The 13,877-nt window shown below is 41.4% G+C and overlaps 1 protein-coding gene across 2 annotated transcripts in view; it reads right to left on the bottom strand.

Moving 5' to 3' along the window:
- Positions 1-7,082: 7,082 nt before the first annotated feature.
- Lonrf3 (LON peptidase N-terminal domain and ring finger 3) overlaps positions 7,083-13,877 on the bottom strand; it is a 39,533-nt gene continuing 32,738 nt past the window's right edge. For both annotated transcript variants that reach the window (XM_013122802.3, XM_005083136.4), the window contains one exon: positions 7,083-11,837. In XM_013122802.3, coding sequence (XP_012978256.1) covers positions 11,682-11,837 — 156 coding nt within the window. In that variant the 3' untranslated portion in view covers positions 7,083-11,681. The remainder of the gene's footprint in view (positions 11,838-13,877) is intronic.

Below are 13,877 nucleotides of genomic sequence, written 5' to 3'. Positions count from 1 at the left end.
GACACTAACCTATTGGGTGGGGGCTTGAATGGCATGAAGTTCTAAAAGGGAGAAGCATTCCTATTTATTTGCCTCCTGACTCAACCACAATACAAACTGAAGTGCGTGGTCATGGCTTCCCCAACCTGATGGACCTCTGAAATTATGGACCACAATAAACCCTTCCTCAAGAAAGCTATTTCTGTGAAGCCTTTTTCTGGAAAGGTGAAAGCATAACTGAACCCTAGTCCATTTATGACACTACTGCACTATCTACCACTGGGCACTACCCATGGGAGCCCACTACATTACTACTCTCAATGTTGAACCAGAAACTTCATCTTGACACATCTGTTACTGCTGCTGCTGCTGCTGTTGGAGAGACTCTGCCTTCATAATTATGCATCTGTGGGGAATTCTCCCAATTCTGAAAGAGACTTCAGATTCAGGGAAGGATATTATTATGCCAGCTTTGTCATAACAAAATGCCACAGAGTGAATGGATTTAACAACCAAAATTTATTTTCTTATGGTTCTGAAAAAAGTACAAGATCAAGATGCCAGCAGGTTTGGATTGCCCCCCCTCTCATTCACTGTATACTTACATGGCCCCTTGTCTTCACAAAGGGACACCAGTTAGATTAAAGTAAGTCCGGGACACCAGTTAGATTAAAGTAAGTCCAACCCTAATGATTTTATTTTAACTTAATATATTCTAAGGATTTATCTTCATACACAGTCACATTCTAAGGTACTGGGGATTACTGACTTCAGTACTGAATCTGAGAATGGTGATGCAATTCAGCATAACAAGGACCAACGTTTAGTTCTTTGAGATTGCTGCCCTGCCTTGGGCACTGGTGGTTTGAAATGGTTCACTACTATACTCTCTCTATGTCTGCAAAAGGCCAACCAGACTATCTGCTCTCCTACAATCTCATCCACTGTGATTTACATTTACCCAGAATGCTTTGTGACTGCGTTTAACCAGATTAAAACATCTAGAGTTCTTAAAGAACTACATGTGACAGCTCTTTAGATGATCTTCTGCACTTCAAACTGATCCATTAAATGCGAGTTCTATCCTGCATATGTGTAAACTCAAGACCCAAGGACCAGGAGACAATCATATTCCTCAAGATAAGCTTTGGATGAAATGATCTCAAATGTGGTTCCACTGCACTGCCTTTGAAAAGTTCACAGGGTATATGTACCACTGCTTATCTAGAAAGGCCAACCTACATATAGGTGCCGTATTGAAATGCATTTTTAAATATCCTTCTAGGTCACTGAGCAGTGTTAACCCAACAGTTCCTATGTTGCAAATTTCCTAAATCTTTTCTGTCAGTTGATATTAATTTTTCCCAATAGATGGTCATTGGTTGAAGTGGCCTCCCTAAAAATGTATTGAGATGGTTTTGTCTATGTGCATATGTATATATTTCTATGTTAATTATATTCCTTAGTCAAATAGAATGTCTCCTTTAGTTATGCAGCTAAGGGATTGGAGAGTAGGGAAGAGATATAGTGCTACTTCTGAAGAACAGAGCCATTGGAGGATAGAAGGCATCACAACTAGATTTGTAACACACATATTACATGGTTTCCTGAGTTGTGGGAGTGTCTTCTATTTGGAGTGGTTTTATGGAGCAGAAATCTTTGAGGACCAGGATGGTGATGCACATGAACACTGTATTATCATAGGAAACTTTAGTATTAGAAGACAAAGCTCATTCAAGGGAAATGTGAGAAGCTTTCAACAGTGACAATCAGGGAGAGTGGGCGTGTGCCACTCAGAGATTGTGGGAGAAGGAGTTGAGAACAGAGGCAAATCAGTGTTGCTGAAGAACGGAATAGGACAAATTAAGTAGTCTTATGCAAACCCAAATGGGTGAATCCAATTGTGGAGAGGCAAGGGGAGTAAACTCCAGACAAAAAAAAAAAAAAAAAAAAAAAACAGGAGAAAAACAAGGATAGGGAGAGAGTATACAATCACTTTACTCCAGGCTCTAGAAAAGGAGAGAAAGACTTCCCCAAGGGGCACAGATCAGAAGCCAGATAGCAAATGGAGAAGGTTGCTGAGTGAATGTATGGTGGGGAATGAACACACTGATATATCTGCTCATATACGTGGCGTTGTTTCTCAAAGGCAGAACAACCTACAATCAATGTTGTTTATACAGAATGGCCCCAGAAAGATTCGATGAATATTTTATGTTTGATTGTTGCTAGGATTCTGCAATGTCACGAAACACTAGCATGCATGCTTTGTAGACTAAACCAGAAAAGTGGGGGCAGTACTCAAACTCATCAGACTGGAATAGATGACCACCTAAAGACAAACCTAGATTTAGAATGCAATCTTGATATGCCAGACCTCCAGAAAATCTCTGAAATATTATGGCGATCTCAGGTTAATACAACCTGAACTGTCTCAAACAATTTTGCCTTAAAGATTTCCTTTCAAGGACTATGGACTTTAGTGTGCAGAAAGATTTAAATAGACTATATGAATGAGATCATTGGTTGAAAGCTCTGTAAACTGCCGGTAAGGTATACGCAAAGTCTCATGTGTGTGTGTCTCTGTGTGTGTGTGTGTGTGTGTGTGCGCGTGTGTGTGTGTGTGTGTGTGTGTGTATGTGAGAGAGAGAGAGAGAGAGAGAGAGAGGGAGGGAGGGAGGGAGGGAGGGAAGGAGGAAGGGAGGGAGGGAGACGAGAGTCTTTTTTAAGAGAAAAGATACATATGCTCCACACGTGTGTGGTGCTCTCTGCTCAGCTACAAATAGTACAGGGTGATGGAAGAAAGTTAAACCATCTCCTGAGATGACAATAAAAGCACTTAAGAGGATACTGCCATCTTCTGGAAAGATTTTGGATGGGGGGTCTTGTTTGTTTCATTTTATTTTGTTTTGCAGAGTAGAAATGGAACCCAGGATTTTGTACATGCCAGGCAAATGCTCTACCTCTGAGAGTCAACTTCAAGTAATCCAGGTGGTTCCACTCTTAGGAACCTTCATTCAGATAGGCTTAGACCTTGACTTATGCAGCAGAAAAAAGTTCAGGATGAGTCAATATGAAGAAAGTTAAGGTCCATTGAGTAAGATTAGTTAATACATACCCATGCAGGCTTCTTAGTAGAGACAGATGGTCATGCCTAATTGGCTTAAACAATAGCTGTATTCTTGTAGAACCCACAATAGGCTGGGACCCTCTAAATCAAGAACTAATTAAGAAAATGTCCTAGAGGTGTACATACAGTCTGACCTTATGGAAGTATTTTCTCAACGAGGCTCCTTCCTCTCTGATGACTCTCTAGCTTGGGTCAAGTTGACATAAAACTAACTAGCCAGCACATCCTACTGTTACGCTCTCTTGTTCACCCCTCCTTTTATACCTCTTCTTTCTTCCTCATAGTTTTCCTACTTTCATGTCATATAGGTATATCTATATATGTACATAAATATTAAATATGAAATTTAGATAATCTCTGTCTATCCTGACTCACACTTTCAACATGAATAGACATCCCAGTGGTCCAAAGGGTCATTCATCTTGCCTCTTCCTGTGATTATTGAATAGAGCTATACTAAACCTCTAGTATCCAAAAGAAGCCAAATACTTATAGAATCATTGGGTCTAGAGCAAATGAGCTATTTTGAGGACTCAATTTTGCTACACTTTAAATATTTAGACATTGTTGATACTTACAAAGCAGGTAGTATTTGCAATGAGGTACAATTTAGCGGGCTGCATTTCAATAGATGTAGGAAAATTTTTCAGTGCTTTTCAATGCACCAGTGGCATATACTTGTACATACATGTATATAAGTGGAAAGGAAACAAAGATGGCTAATCAGTGTGATTGTAGTTTGGAATGGGAAAATTGATAGGCAAAAAATCTGAAGAGTGGTAGAAGGAAGCATGGAGATGCCGAGACTTCTTGACTAGGATACATATCCACCTTAAGATGACCACAGATAAGGTTCCTCCCTTCCTATCCTTACTCAACCCTTCCTGGGTATGAAGAAATCCAAATGGAAGAAAGTGGTGTTGCGACTTTGGGGAGCTCATGAGCTTAAGGCACTTTTCTCCATTTTCTCTGTCTTCATTTTGCCACTGGGAGAACTTTCTAGGGAATCATATTTGGCCCTGGAACACTCAGAGGAGCCAGAATGGATCCCAGAGGGGAGGAAGTAGAAACTGACAACTTTGGATTTACTCGAGGCTTCTGGAACAACTACAAAAAGGACTGACTTTCTTTAAAGATGGCCCAATTCATTTCTCTAGAGAGAAATCTATGCAGCCATTCCGGGTGGAAGAACTGGCTTGGAAAGGAAGCTTTTGTCTATGGCTTAAGTGTAGTGTCAGATTGGACACAGAATGGCACATTTCAACATATGCAACCCATCCCTTTGGGGCTTAATTGGCCAAGAATTTTGATATTTCTCAATTACTTCATAGGTCTTGTTAGAACAAGCAAATTTGGGCCCAAGTAGATAAGAGTTTTCCCATAATTTTATTTTATTGTTTTTAGGACTGGATCCATGTTACCCAGGCTGTCCTTGAACTTATGATTACCATACTTCAGGCCTCTTGAGTAACTGATATTATAGGTGTGCCAGCTTGCTTGGTTTTATATTTTATGCTATTCTCTACTCTATTTTTATTGTTTTGAGAGAGGCTTCTCATTATATTGTCCAAATGGCCTTGACTCAAAAATCATCCTTTCTAGGCCTCTCTAGAGGGCATTTACAGGTGTGTGACAATGAACCTGGATTATCAGTTCTTTTTTTTTCATTACTGGAAATTTAACCTATGACCTTGCCCATACTATGCAACCAATCTATCATTGAATTACATGCCAGTCTTTCAAGTCAGTTTTTTGTTCCTTCCTTTCCTTCCTTTTCTTTCTTTTTCTTGGGGGGGTTTCTCTGTGGCTTTGAAAAGTCTCAAGAATCCCAGGCTGGTCTTGAACTAATTATGGAATGAAAATTACCCTAAACTTCTAATCCTCCTGCCACCACCTCCCAGGTGCACCATACCAAATTTATGTAGTTTTGATGAGCCAACACAGGGATTCTTTTGTGTTAGGCAAACACTCTACCAATTGAGCTACATTAGCAGATTCATTTTTGTTTCATTCTTGTGTCCTTTTATCAATGGTAAAATAGAAATAGCATAAAAGCATTAATTGTATAACACAAATAGCACGGCAGAGAAAATGGAACACATCGCTGAAGCTCTCTTGCTGGGGCCAGTTTGGTTAATATCACACATTGGCCCAGTGAGTTTTATCAATTTTTTTATCATGCAGTTTGTGCTGGACTGAGGACGTAACTCAGTGGTAGAGCACTTGTTTGGGGCTTGTGAGACCCTACGTTCTATGGTTAGCACCAAAAACTGGTTCATGATTTGGCTTCACCTTTAAGCTATTCTTTTTTTCTATCAGAGACAGAGTTTCTCTGTGTAGCCTTGACTGTTCTGGAACTAGCTCTTGTAGTCCAAGCTTGCCTGAACTCTGCCTCTGCCTCTGCCTCCCGAGTGCTGGGGTTAAAGGTGGGCGCCACTACCTCCACCCAGCTGTTTATCTTTTTTGTTATGTTGTAAACATTCAAAATCTCAGCCACATATTTAGAAATCATTTTGTTTATATCTATTTGTGTGTGTGTGTGTGTGTGTGTGTGTGTGTGTTTTATGTGTGCATTGCTGTGATTGAACTAAGGTCATCAGGCTTGGCCACAAGTGCCTTTACCCATTCAGGTAATTGAAAAATGCTTCAATCCTTAGCTGAGGGGCTACTGACTATTGGAGGTGGAAGAATTGTTTTTCTTTGGAGGTGTGGCCCATGGTAGGCTCCCCATGCCTCAGTGGATGGCCCCACATTTGCACACATACAGGCAGTACTAATTTCACTCAGTGGGTTAGAGAAAAAATGGGGTGAGGTTCAAAGTTGGAAGCTAAACATATCAAGGGATGTCCAGGAGGAGTTGAGGAGGGATAGGGTGTAGGGGATGGATATGGTCAAAATATGCTAGGTTCATCTTTGGACTCATTGAACTGTAAAAGAAATGCCCAGAAAAGAACCCCCCGATTAATGCACAAGTCAGACAGCTAGAAAGGATGAAATGCTTCAAAAATAAGTGCATGCCTTTAATCCAAGCACTCGGGAGGCAGAGGTAGAGGGATGTCTGTGAGCTCAAGGAAAGCCTGGTCTACAGAGTTCCAGGACAAGCCAAATTTACATAAAGAAGCCCTGTCTTGAAAAAAAAACAAAAAAGACCAAAACAATTTTAAAAGATAAAAATAAATCATTAAATATAAGCAAACCTTTCCAGTGTTTTGTTAAAAAAAACACTTAATTTATAGCCAGGGTTTCAAAACATATTAGTCATGTTAATCTATTCATACTTGCCTCATTGTCATATATGTAAATGTTTGCTGCTAGGGTGCAGACCTGATTCCTTAGAGAATTTTTAAAATTTGTATCAACTTAATCTTTGTACTGCTGCAGATTGAATCCAGGGCATGGCTCATTCAAGGCAAGTGCTCTACCACTGAGTCACATACACAGTTCTTTAAAGGGTGTTGTCATCAAAACATGTTGCAGCTAATAGGAAAAGAACAGGATACATGCTACCATAGCTTCCTTTCCAGTGCTACAGAAACTAGTTGACTACTTCGTTTTCTTTTTGCTATTTCTGTGGTAATGAGAAGGCAAGCCAGGGCCTTGTGTATGCTCGGGAAGTGTTCTGCCTGAGCTGTGTCTCCAATCCTTTCTTATGGTATTTATTTATTTACTTACTTTTATATTTTTGAAACAAAATTTCACTGCATTGTCCAGGTTGGCCTTGGACTTCTAACCCTTCTTTACCAGCCTCCAAAGCAGCTGGGATTAATGACCCGCATAAGTAAGACCAGTTTTTAGGGTTTTTTTTTAGTTTTTAGTTTTTGAGACAAAGTCTACATTCCCTAAGTTGGCGATGAACATGCAAATCCCCCTGCCCCAGCTTCCCATGTAGCTGGCACTGTAGTCCTGTACCGCCAGGCTCATCCGGGCTACTTTATTGTTTTTCTAGGATAGAATACACTTTGGTAGATGCAGAGACAACAGGAAACTTTCATTTAATGAACAAACAATTTTCACAGAGACTATCTATATCACATTGCGATTACAACATAGATGAGCTGAAACTATTTTGTGCAGATTTAGAAGAAGGGAACCCTAAAAGGAAACCAGGCACATAGAGGTAGTTGAATAGCGTTGGTGGGGGAGGGGGCGTTATCTTAATATCCCTTCAACTCATAATTGTGCAAAAGTAAAATGGCTGCTTAACAAACAAATGGAAAGCAAACACACATACACACTTGCCACTGTTTGAGTGGCTTGCTGGATGTTTTAATCCTGGCGTTACAGAGAAATGCATACAAGAATGACTCATTTATCTCACATCAGTCAATGGTGCCACACAGAGCTATTTGCTCTTCTTCTTAGCTCACTAGTTGTCTTCATCACTTGAACAATAGATGAACGCCAGCGGACTTCTAAGATAATGCACAAGGTACAGTGTTGCTTTGTAAACTTCTGTTAATCACATTTGTGGCTGCAAACAGTTTTTTTTAAAAAATGCTACAAAGTCACGAAGCCAAAGCTTTAAAGGACACCAGGAATGGCGGCGGTTCCAGGCACTTCTCTCTGGAGGTTAACTTACCATGTTTGGAAACACCCACTTCTAAGCGAACAGTTCTTCATTTTCCCCGTGGATGTGTAGAATCCAGAGTATTAAGTAGGTAAGCAGTGGAGTGGGTGGGAGCTACCATTCTAAAAGGAATTAAATGTGTACACTGTGCGTGGCTCCCTTCCCTTTCAACTCTCTGTACATTAGAAACGCCAGAAAGCAAAGCCCAAGCCCTGCTTGCTTTTCAGAGCTGTCTTCCACCCAGAATCAAAACCTCATTCCTTGGGCCCACAATGAGTAGAAATGGACACACAGTCAACAAGCTGGGAATCCAAGGAATGAATCTATGGCTAAAATTCACATGCTAGAAATGGAGCTGGCACAGGGAATGCAGGCCTCAGTAGGTTGTAGTCCATCAACAGGACACGACCTGTTGGCAGTAACCCAGCCATGGGAGTTCTGAGGCTTCTGTGGCTAGTCACAGGGGATTATCTGAACCCAGGTCACCTCCATAGGCAGAGTGGCAGCACCGCACGTGCCATAAGTCAACTCTGCTGGGGAGGCAGCACTGAGCTTGAAGCAGTTGGCCTTCAGAAAGGCAAGCTATTGGAATAGTTCTCTGCCCCCCTAAGCAAGGAGCAAACACCCCTTTCTTCAAATTGTCCACTGAAAAGTAGTTTCTTCATTTTTCACTTTCTACATTTTGCTGGTTTTTAGCTAGCAGCAGTACTACGGTACAAAGCAGAAAGGCATAAGGTCTGCTTGCTACCTAGTGTATCACACACACACACACACACACACACACACACACACACACACACACACACACACCGCTACAAGGAAAGGACTGGGTCAACCATGATGTCACAGTAGAAAGGAAGACTAACCCAAGAAAATGTCTACAAGGGGGAATCTTGTCCTTCTGGCTGAGACTTAGGTTTTATCTCTATATTTATCGCCACTGCGCTTAAAAGCAGAATCAAATCTGCAAGTGCTAAAAACAGGCAAGTTCAACTGATTTTTTTCATTCATGTGCATCCTGAAGAAAGTCATAGCCTACTATCCCACTTCCTGCCATTACAGAAACAAAAATGGGCTAGGGAACAACCACAACATGGATCCAGGCTGCTCAGAGGAATGTGCTATTTAACCCAGCCTAGATTTCCATGTGCTCAGATTGGGTACCTCTTATCGATGGGATTTTATTAAGAAGCCAAACTTCTCCTTTCCCTTAGATTAACAAAAGCTGTGTTAGGCAGCTTCATTTTACTTCACCTGGAACTTCTCATTTTGAGCTCTTGGGTGTTTTGTAATATGACTGCCATGTCTACTGGATAAAACATGTATAACAACTGTTAAAAATCTTGAAAGTTCTTCTACGTGATAGGTTTATAGAATCAAGCTTGGCTACTCATTGGATGAACATGTTACATAGGCATATTCCTTAACATTGCTAAGCCTTTGTTTTCTTATCCATATACAGGGTTAACAATGCTGTCTAAAAGGTTATTTCATGTGTTCACGTGCGTGAGATCACTCGGTTTAGTACCTGGTACATGGTAGGTTCTCAACACATCATTGTAGAGCCTGCTATTTGGGGCAGCACAAAGAAATACCATTAGCTATGTACAAAGCCCATAGATGGTGTAATCCAATTATTCTGGTATAGTTGAAATTCTCAACACCTTTTGAAAAACAGGGAGAGATGGCTTGGTTATGCCAAACTTAAGGCTTCCATTCTGTCAGTAATTCTAGATCCCCCCAATACAGCATTACCTTTTAGCCCTTATTACAATGGAAACTATTTTCTTGGTGTAGGAATTAGCCCCTACCTGTAACACCCATTTGTTCTCCAATCCTTTCATTTTCTTTACATTTCGTATATTTTATGGTACTGGAGATATAACCCAGTGGCCCATGCACGTAAGGTAAACACTAGCAACTGAGCTGTATCCTCAGTCCTACTTTCCTAGTTTTAACCCCAATAGGAGTTACTTGAGAACTGTCAAGTTGTAATCCAAGAATCAGTGCTTTGGATTATCCCAATCAAGCTTAAAGTGGATGCGAGCGAGGACTGCAAGTAAAGGCAGTGAGTGCTTCATGTAACTGTAGACCATTGATGATATTCTACAACATGACTGATAACACTAGAACTCTGCCATGATCATATGGTCGGCTGTCAGGTGAGAGGGGAAATATCTTCATTTCCTGCCCTCTGAGCCCTCTAGACCTAACTCAGGTAGTACCCACTCCTGGATTTCCATTCTATACACTTGCATTCTTCACCTGCCCAGATTATTCCAAACATCCAAGCTGGCAATGCTCTGACAACACAGCCTACATAAGCAAGGGTAGATTATTGCTTGCTTTCTGTTCACGTGAGTCTCTTTTACAGCCTCTGGAGATCGCCTCTCACACACACAAGCCCCACCTCTTTCATGTTTCCGGTGGTCACAGAGGAACCCAGACTGATCCCTGAATCTGAATCTCTCTCTCTCTCTCTCTCTCTCTCTCTCTCTCTCTCTCTCTCTCTCTCTCTCTCTCTCTCTCTCTCTCTCTCTCTCTCTCTCTCTCTCTCCTGTTAACAGAGTGTGGAACAGAGTGAGGGGGTAACACTTGAGTAACACACCATAGCTGTCCAAAATCGCCTGGGAGTAGTTTGCATAAGAAATAAATGTGACAATTCACTTAATTCCCTTTTCCTGGTTCTGATTTTCCTCTTTGCCATTATAATACAGTCACACTCTGTTTTCCAGGTTTCTCTGACACCAAAGGACTCAAACTAACACTAAGCAAGCTAAGAAGTACAACTTCTGCCCCTTCTTACCCATCTCCTTTCTTTTCTCCCCTGTATTGAAGTCTTTGGCCCATTGTTACCAGGAGGGAAGGCAGTGTTCACATAAAATCATGGATTCATTCTCTGGGATCCATTATAGAGATTTAAAAGTGGATTCTAACCTATCTGATTTCCTTGCACTTTTAATAAGGAAAAGCCCCCCCCTCCGAGTACTTCAGCAGGTGCTGGTACAGGTCTTGATGCCACTCTCTGATAAACTAGGTAAATATTAATCCTATCCTTAACTGCACTGGGGAGAAATTAATACACTTCTGGTCAGACTGCTTGAAAAAGTATCTCTAATAGATTGTAATGAGACACTTCTAAATCATCTCTCCATTCTTGAATAATTCTTTCGGCCTTCTTCTGTATTACACACAGAAAATGAATTCTTTTACCTTACTCTTGCACATGTCACAACTTATACCAAATCAATTAGGTATTTTCTATCGCCTAATTCAAACGGAAAGAGTGGAATCTGTGAAGATAAATTACCTTAGAATCCTTCTGAAATTATTTGGAACTTAGTCCACTAGGATAGACATGAACTATATAAAAATGGCCCAAGAATTGGGATTAATTCAACAAAAATTAAAGAAAAAACATTGCACGTATTTAGTACTGTTATTCCCCTACATACCCTACATACAGAGTCAACCATGTCAATAAATAAAGCAATGGACTTTTCAGTAATGTACACTTAAATAGTTACAAACGTACATGTAGAAAAAGGATACAGTAGTGCAAAAAATAAATTATTAAAACAGAAAGAAGTATGAACATTATTTTACACAATGCTCTATAAAACCTGAACCATTTGAAATGGGACGTCATGTCAGTGGATGGGTGCAGTGACATCTGTGTCTCTGCTTCACAGTTCAACCACACAGTCACTCAGCTATGGCAGATAAGTCATGCTCGACTTTCAGAAAAAATGATGCTAAACAACTTTTTCTGGACTCTTCCACACCTCTGGCTGTTTGTGTCAAAAAGCATTTGAAGACAGAAAGTCAATCAGCTCCCCTCCTTTTGGTCTTCCTACTCAGTTCTGTGTGGTCAAAAAGCAGAGTACCATCTCTCTAGGATATACTCTTTTCTGTTAAGGTGTTATTGCAATTAGACATATTTACAAGAACATCACCCTGGAGCAGTGGAGAGGGTGGAAATGCCTCTGCCACAGTCTGCTCCCCCTAATTTTGGTTTCTGGATATAAAGGCCAGGATTCGCCGAATACCATTGAGTCTATCCTTTAAGGACCTCATTGCTAGGAAGGGGAGCTGAGCTCTGCTTTCCAGGGGAAGAACCGCTAATGTCCACCAGCACCAGGCTGGGCCATTCGGATTAACCTGCAACAGAGAAACACAGTTCACTGATCCTATTCCTGTGCAGTCGAAGTACAGATGTCCACATGCATAAAGTAAACACCCTACATGGAACCGCTTCTGTGCGTGCCAGAGACTGCCGAGAGCCTCCGTCTCATCTTTTTTCTTCTTTTAGTTCAGATGAGCATACAGCCACATGGCGGCAGCAGGTCGGAGACACTATTATTTCCTAGTCTCCCTTGTGGCCAGGTAATTCACACACTGGATTTTTTAGTTCAGATGAGCATACAGCCACATGGTGGCAGCAGGTTGGAGACACTATTATTTCCTAGTCTCCCTTGTGGCCAGGTAATTCACAGACTGGATTTTGGCTAAAGAGTTATAAAGAGTGATATGTGTAACTTTTGAGCCATGTTCTGGGAAAAGAGCAAGCAGCCTCTGCCTCCCCTTTTTTCCCATTTCTTTTCTCTTTAAAATTTTATTATTTTATGTGTATGGTGATTTGTCTGCATGTATGTCTGTGCACCACAAGGCCAGATTCCCTTGAATTGGTAGTTGCGAACCACTATGTGGATGCTGGTATTGAACCTGGGTCCTCTGGATGAGCAGCCAGGGCTCTTAAACTTGGAGCAATGTCTCCAGCCCCTCCCCCTCTGTCTAGTAAGATTGAAGACAAGGTGATGATCAGTCTTCAGTCAGGGTAAAGGAACTCTCTGAAGACAGCAGAGCTCTGTGATAGAAGAGCCTGGGTTCCTGAATGTTCTCTTGGAATAGAACTGCCTTAGTCCTCCAGGACTGGGGCCTTCTCTCTCTTTTGAGGCAGAATCATCTTTAGTAGTTGTTAAACCAAGCGACCAACATCCTAACACACACTATGCTCCCTAGGTAGTGTGGTTTTACAAGTTGGAGTAGCCACTATTTTGTCTCTTTCACTTCTAAGGCTCTGGTTAGGTCCTTTCGACTGATCCGTTTAAAACTGACTCCCCATGAGAGGCCTTACCCTTTCTGAGGAGTGGATGAGCGGGTTGGGGGGAACTGGGGAGGAAGCAGGAGGAGGGAAGGGAGAGGGAAGTGTGGTTGGTATGTAAAATGAATAAAAAATAAAATAAAATTCCTGACTTTAACCCTACGACTCTTTGGGCTTGGCATGTCTTTTAACTTTGGTGGAAAGCTGTAATTTAAATACACCATGGCAGAAACAGAGCCACCGCTACCTTCTCCCCTGAAACCAAGAGCTATGATTTCCCGTCTCAAAGAACAACAACCAACCATTCCAATTAGAAAAACATAGTCCTGTCAACCCTCGGGTTTTCCTTTAATAAAGACATTTATCATCCCTTACCAATCCTTCACGGACATTCTCTTTGTCATAAGCTTCCTGAGCACACACTTTGGATGTTTATTACTAAACCTCAAATGAGTTTTCTTCCCACAACTTTCAAAACGAGTCAGCTTTCCGTTTACAGAAAAGCACACGCTGGTCTGTTTCGTGTGTTCTCCTGAATGTCCCTAAGCAACTTGCTTTTTCTGTGCCTCTAGCCTCGTCTGAACAGCCCTTCTCTGTCTCTGGTCTGTCTGTTTGCCTGCCTCTCTCTCTCTCTGTCTCTCTGTCTCTCTCTCTTGCGTGTGGGTTTGTGTATGTGTGTGTGTGTGTGTGTGTGTGTGTGTGTGTGTGTGTGTGTACCTCACTGTAGTGTGTAATTCATTTTCTCTTACAATCACTTCTGGATACCAGGTTGCTATTCTGAACTTTCTTTCCCAGGATCACCAGCAGATACTTAAGCTAATGTTAATACTGTGGCTGTTTCTAAGAAACCTCCCACCAAGGTACAACATTCTTATTCGTGGAACTGCTTAGGGCTGCAGGATTAGATATAGCAAACTGGATGAGTTTTTGCTGCTGCCGCCACCACCAAGGCAACATGATAACAAAGCTAATAAGAAAGGAAATGATTTGGGGCTTGCTATGTCATTAAGGCCTTATGAATCACACTGAGGCATCTGTGTTTTCTCCTGTGGAAAATGTGGTTAGCACTGTTGATCTCTATCTTTTGCCTGACTGGG

This window comes from Mesocricetus auratus, unplaced genomic scaffold (genome assembly GCF_017639785.1).
Source record: "Mesocricetus auratus isolate SY011 unplaced genomic scaffold, BCM_Maur_2.0 Super-Scaffold_100003, whole genome shotgun sequence".
Taxonomy (NCBI): domain Eukaryota; kingdom Metazoa; phylum Chordata; class Mammalia; order Rodentia; family Cricetidae; genus Mesocricetus; species Mesocricetus auratus.
Note: the sequence above shows the minus strand (reverse complement) of the source record. Positions and strands in the feature narration are given on the sequence as shown.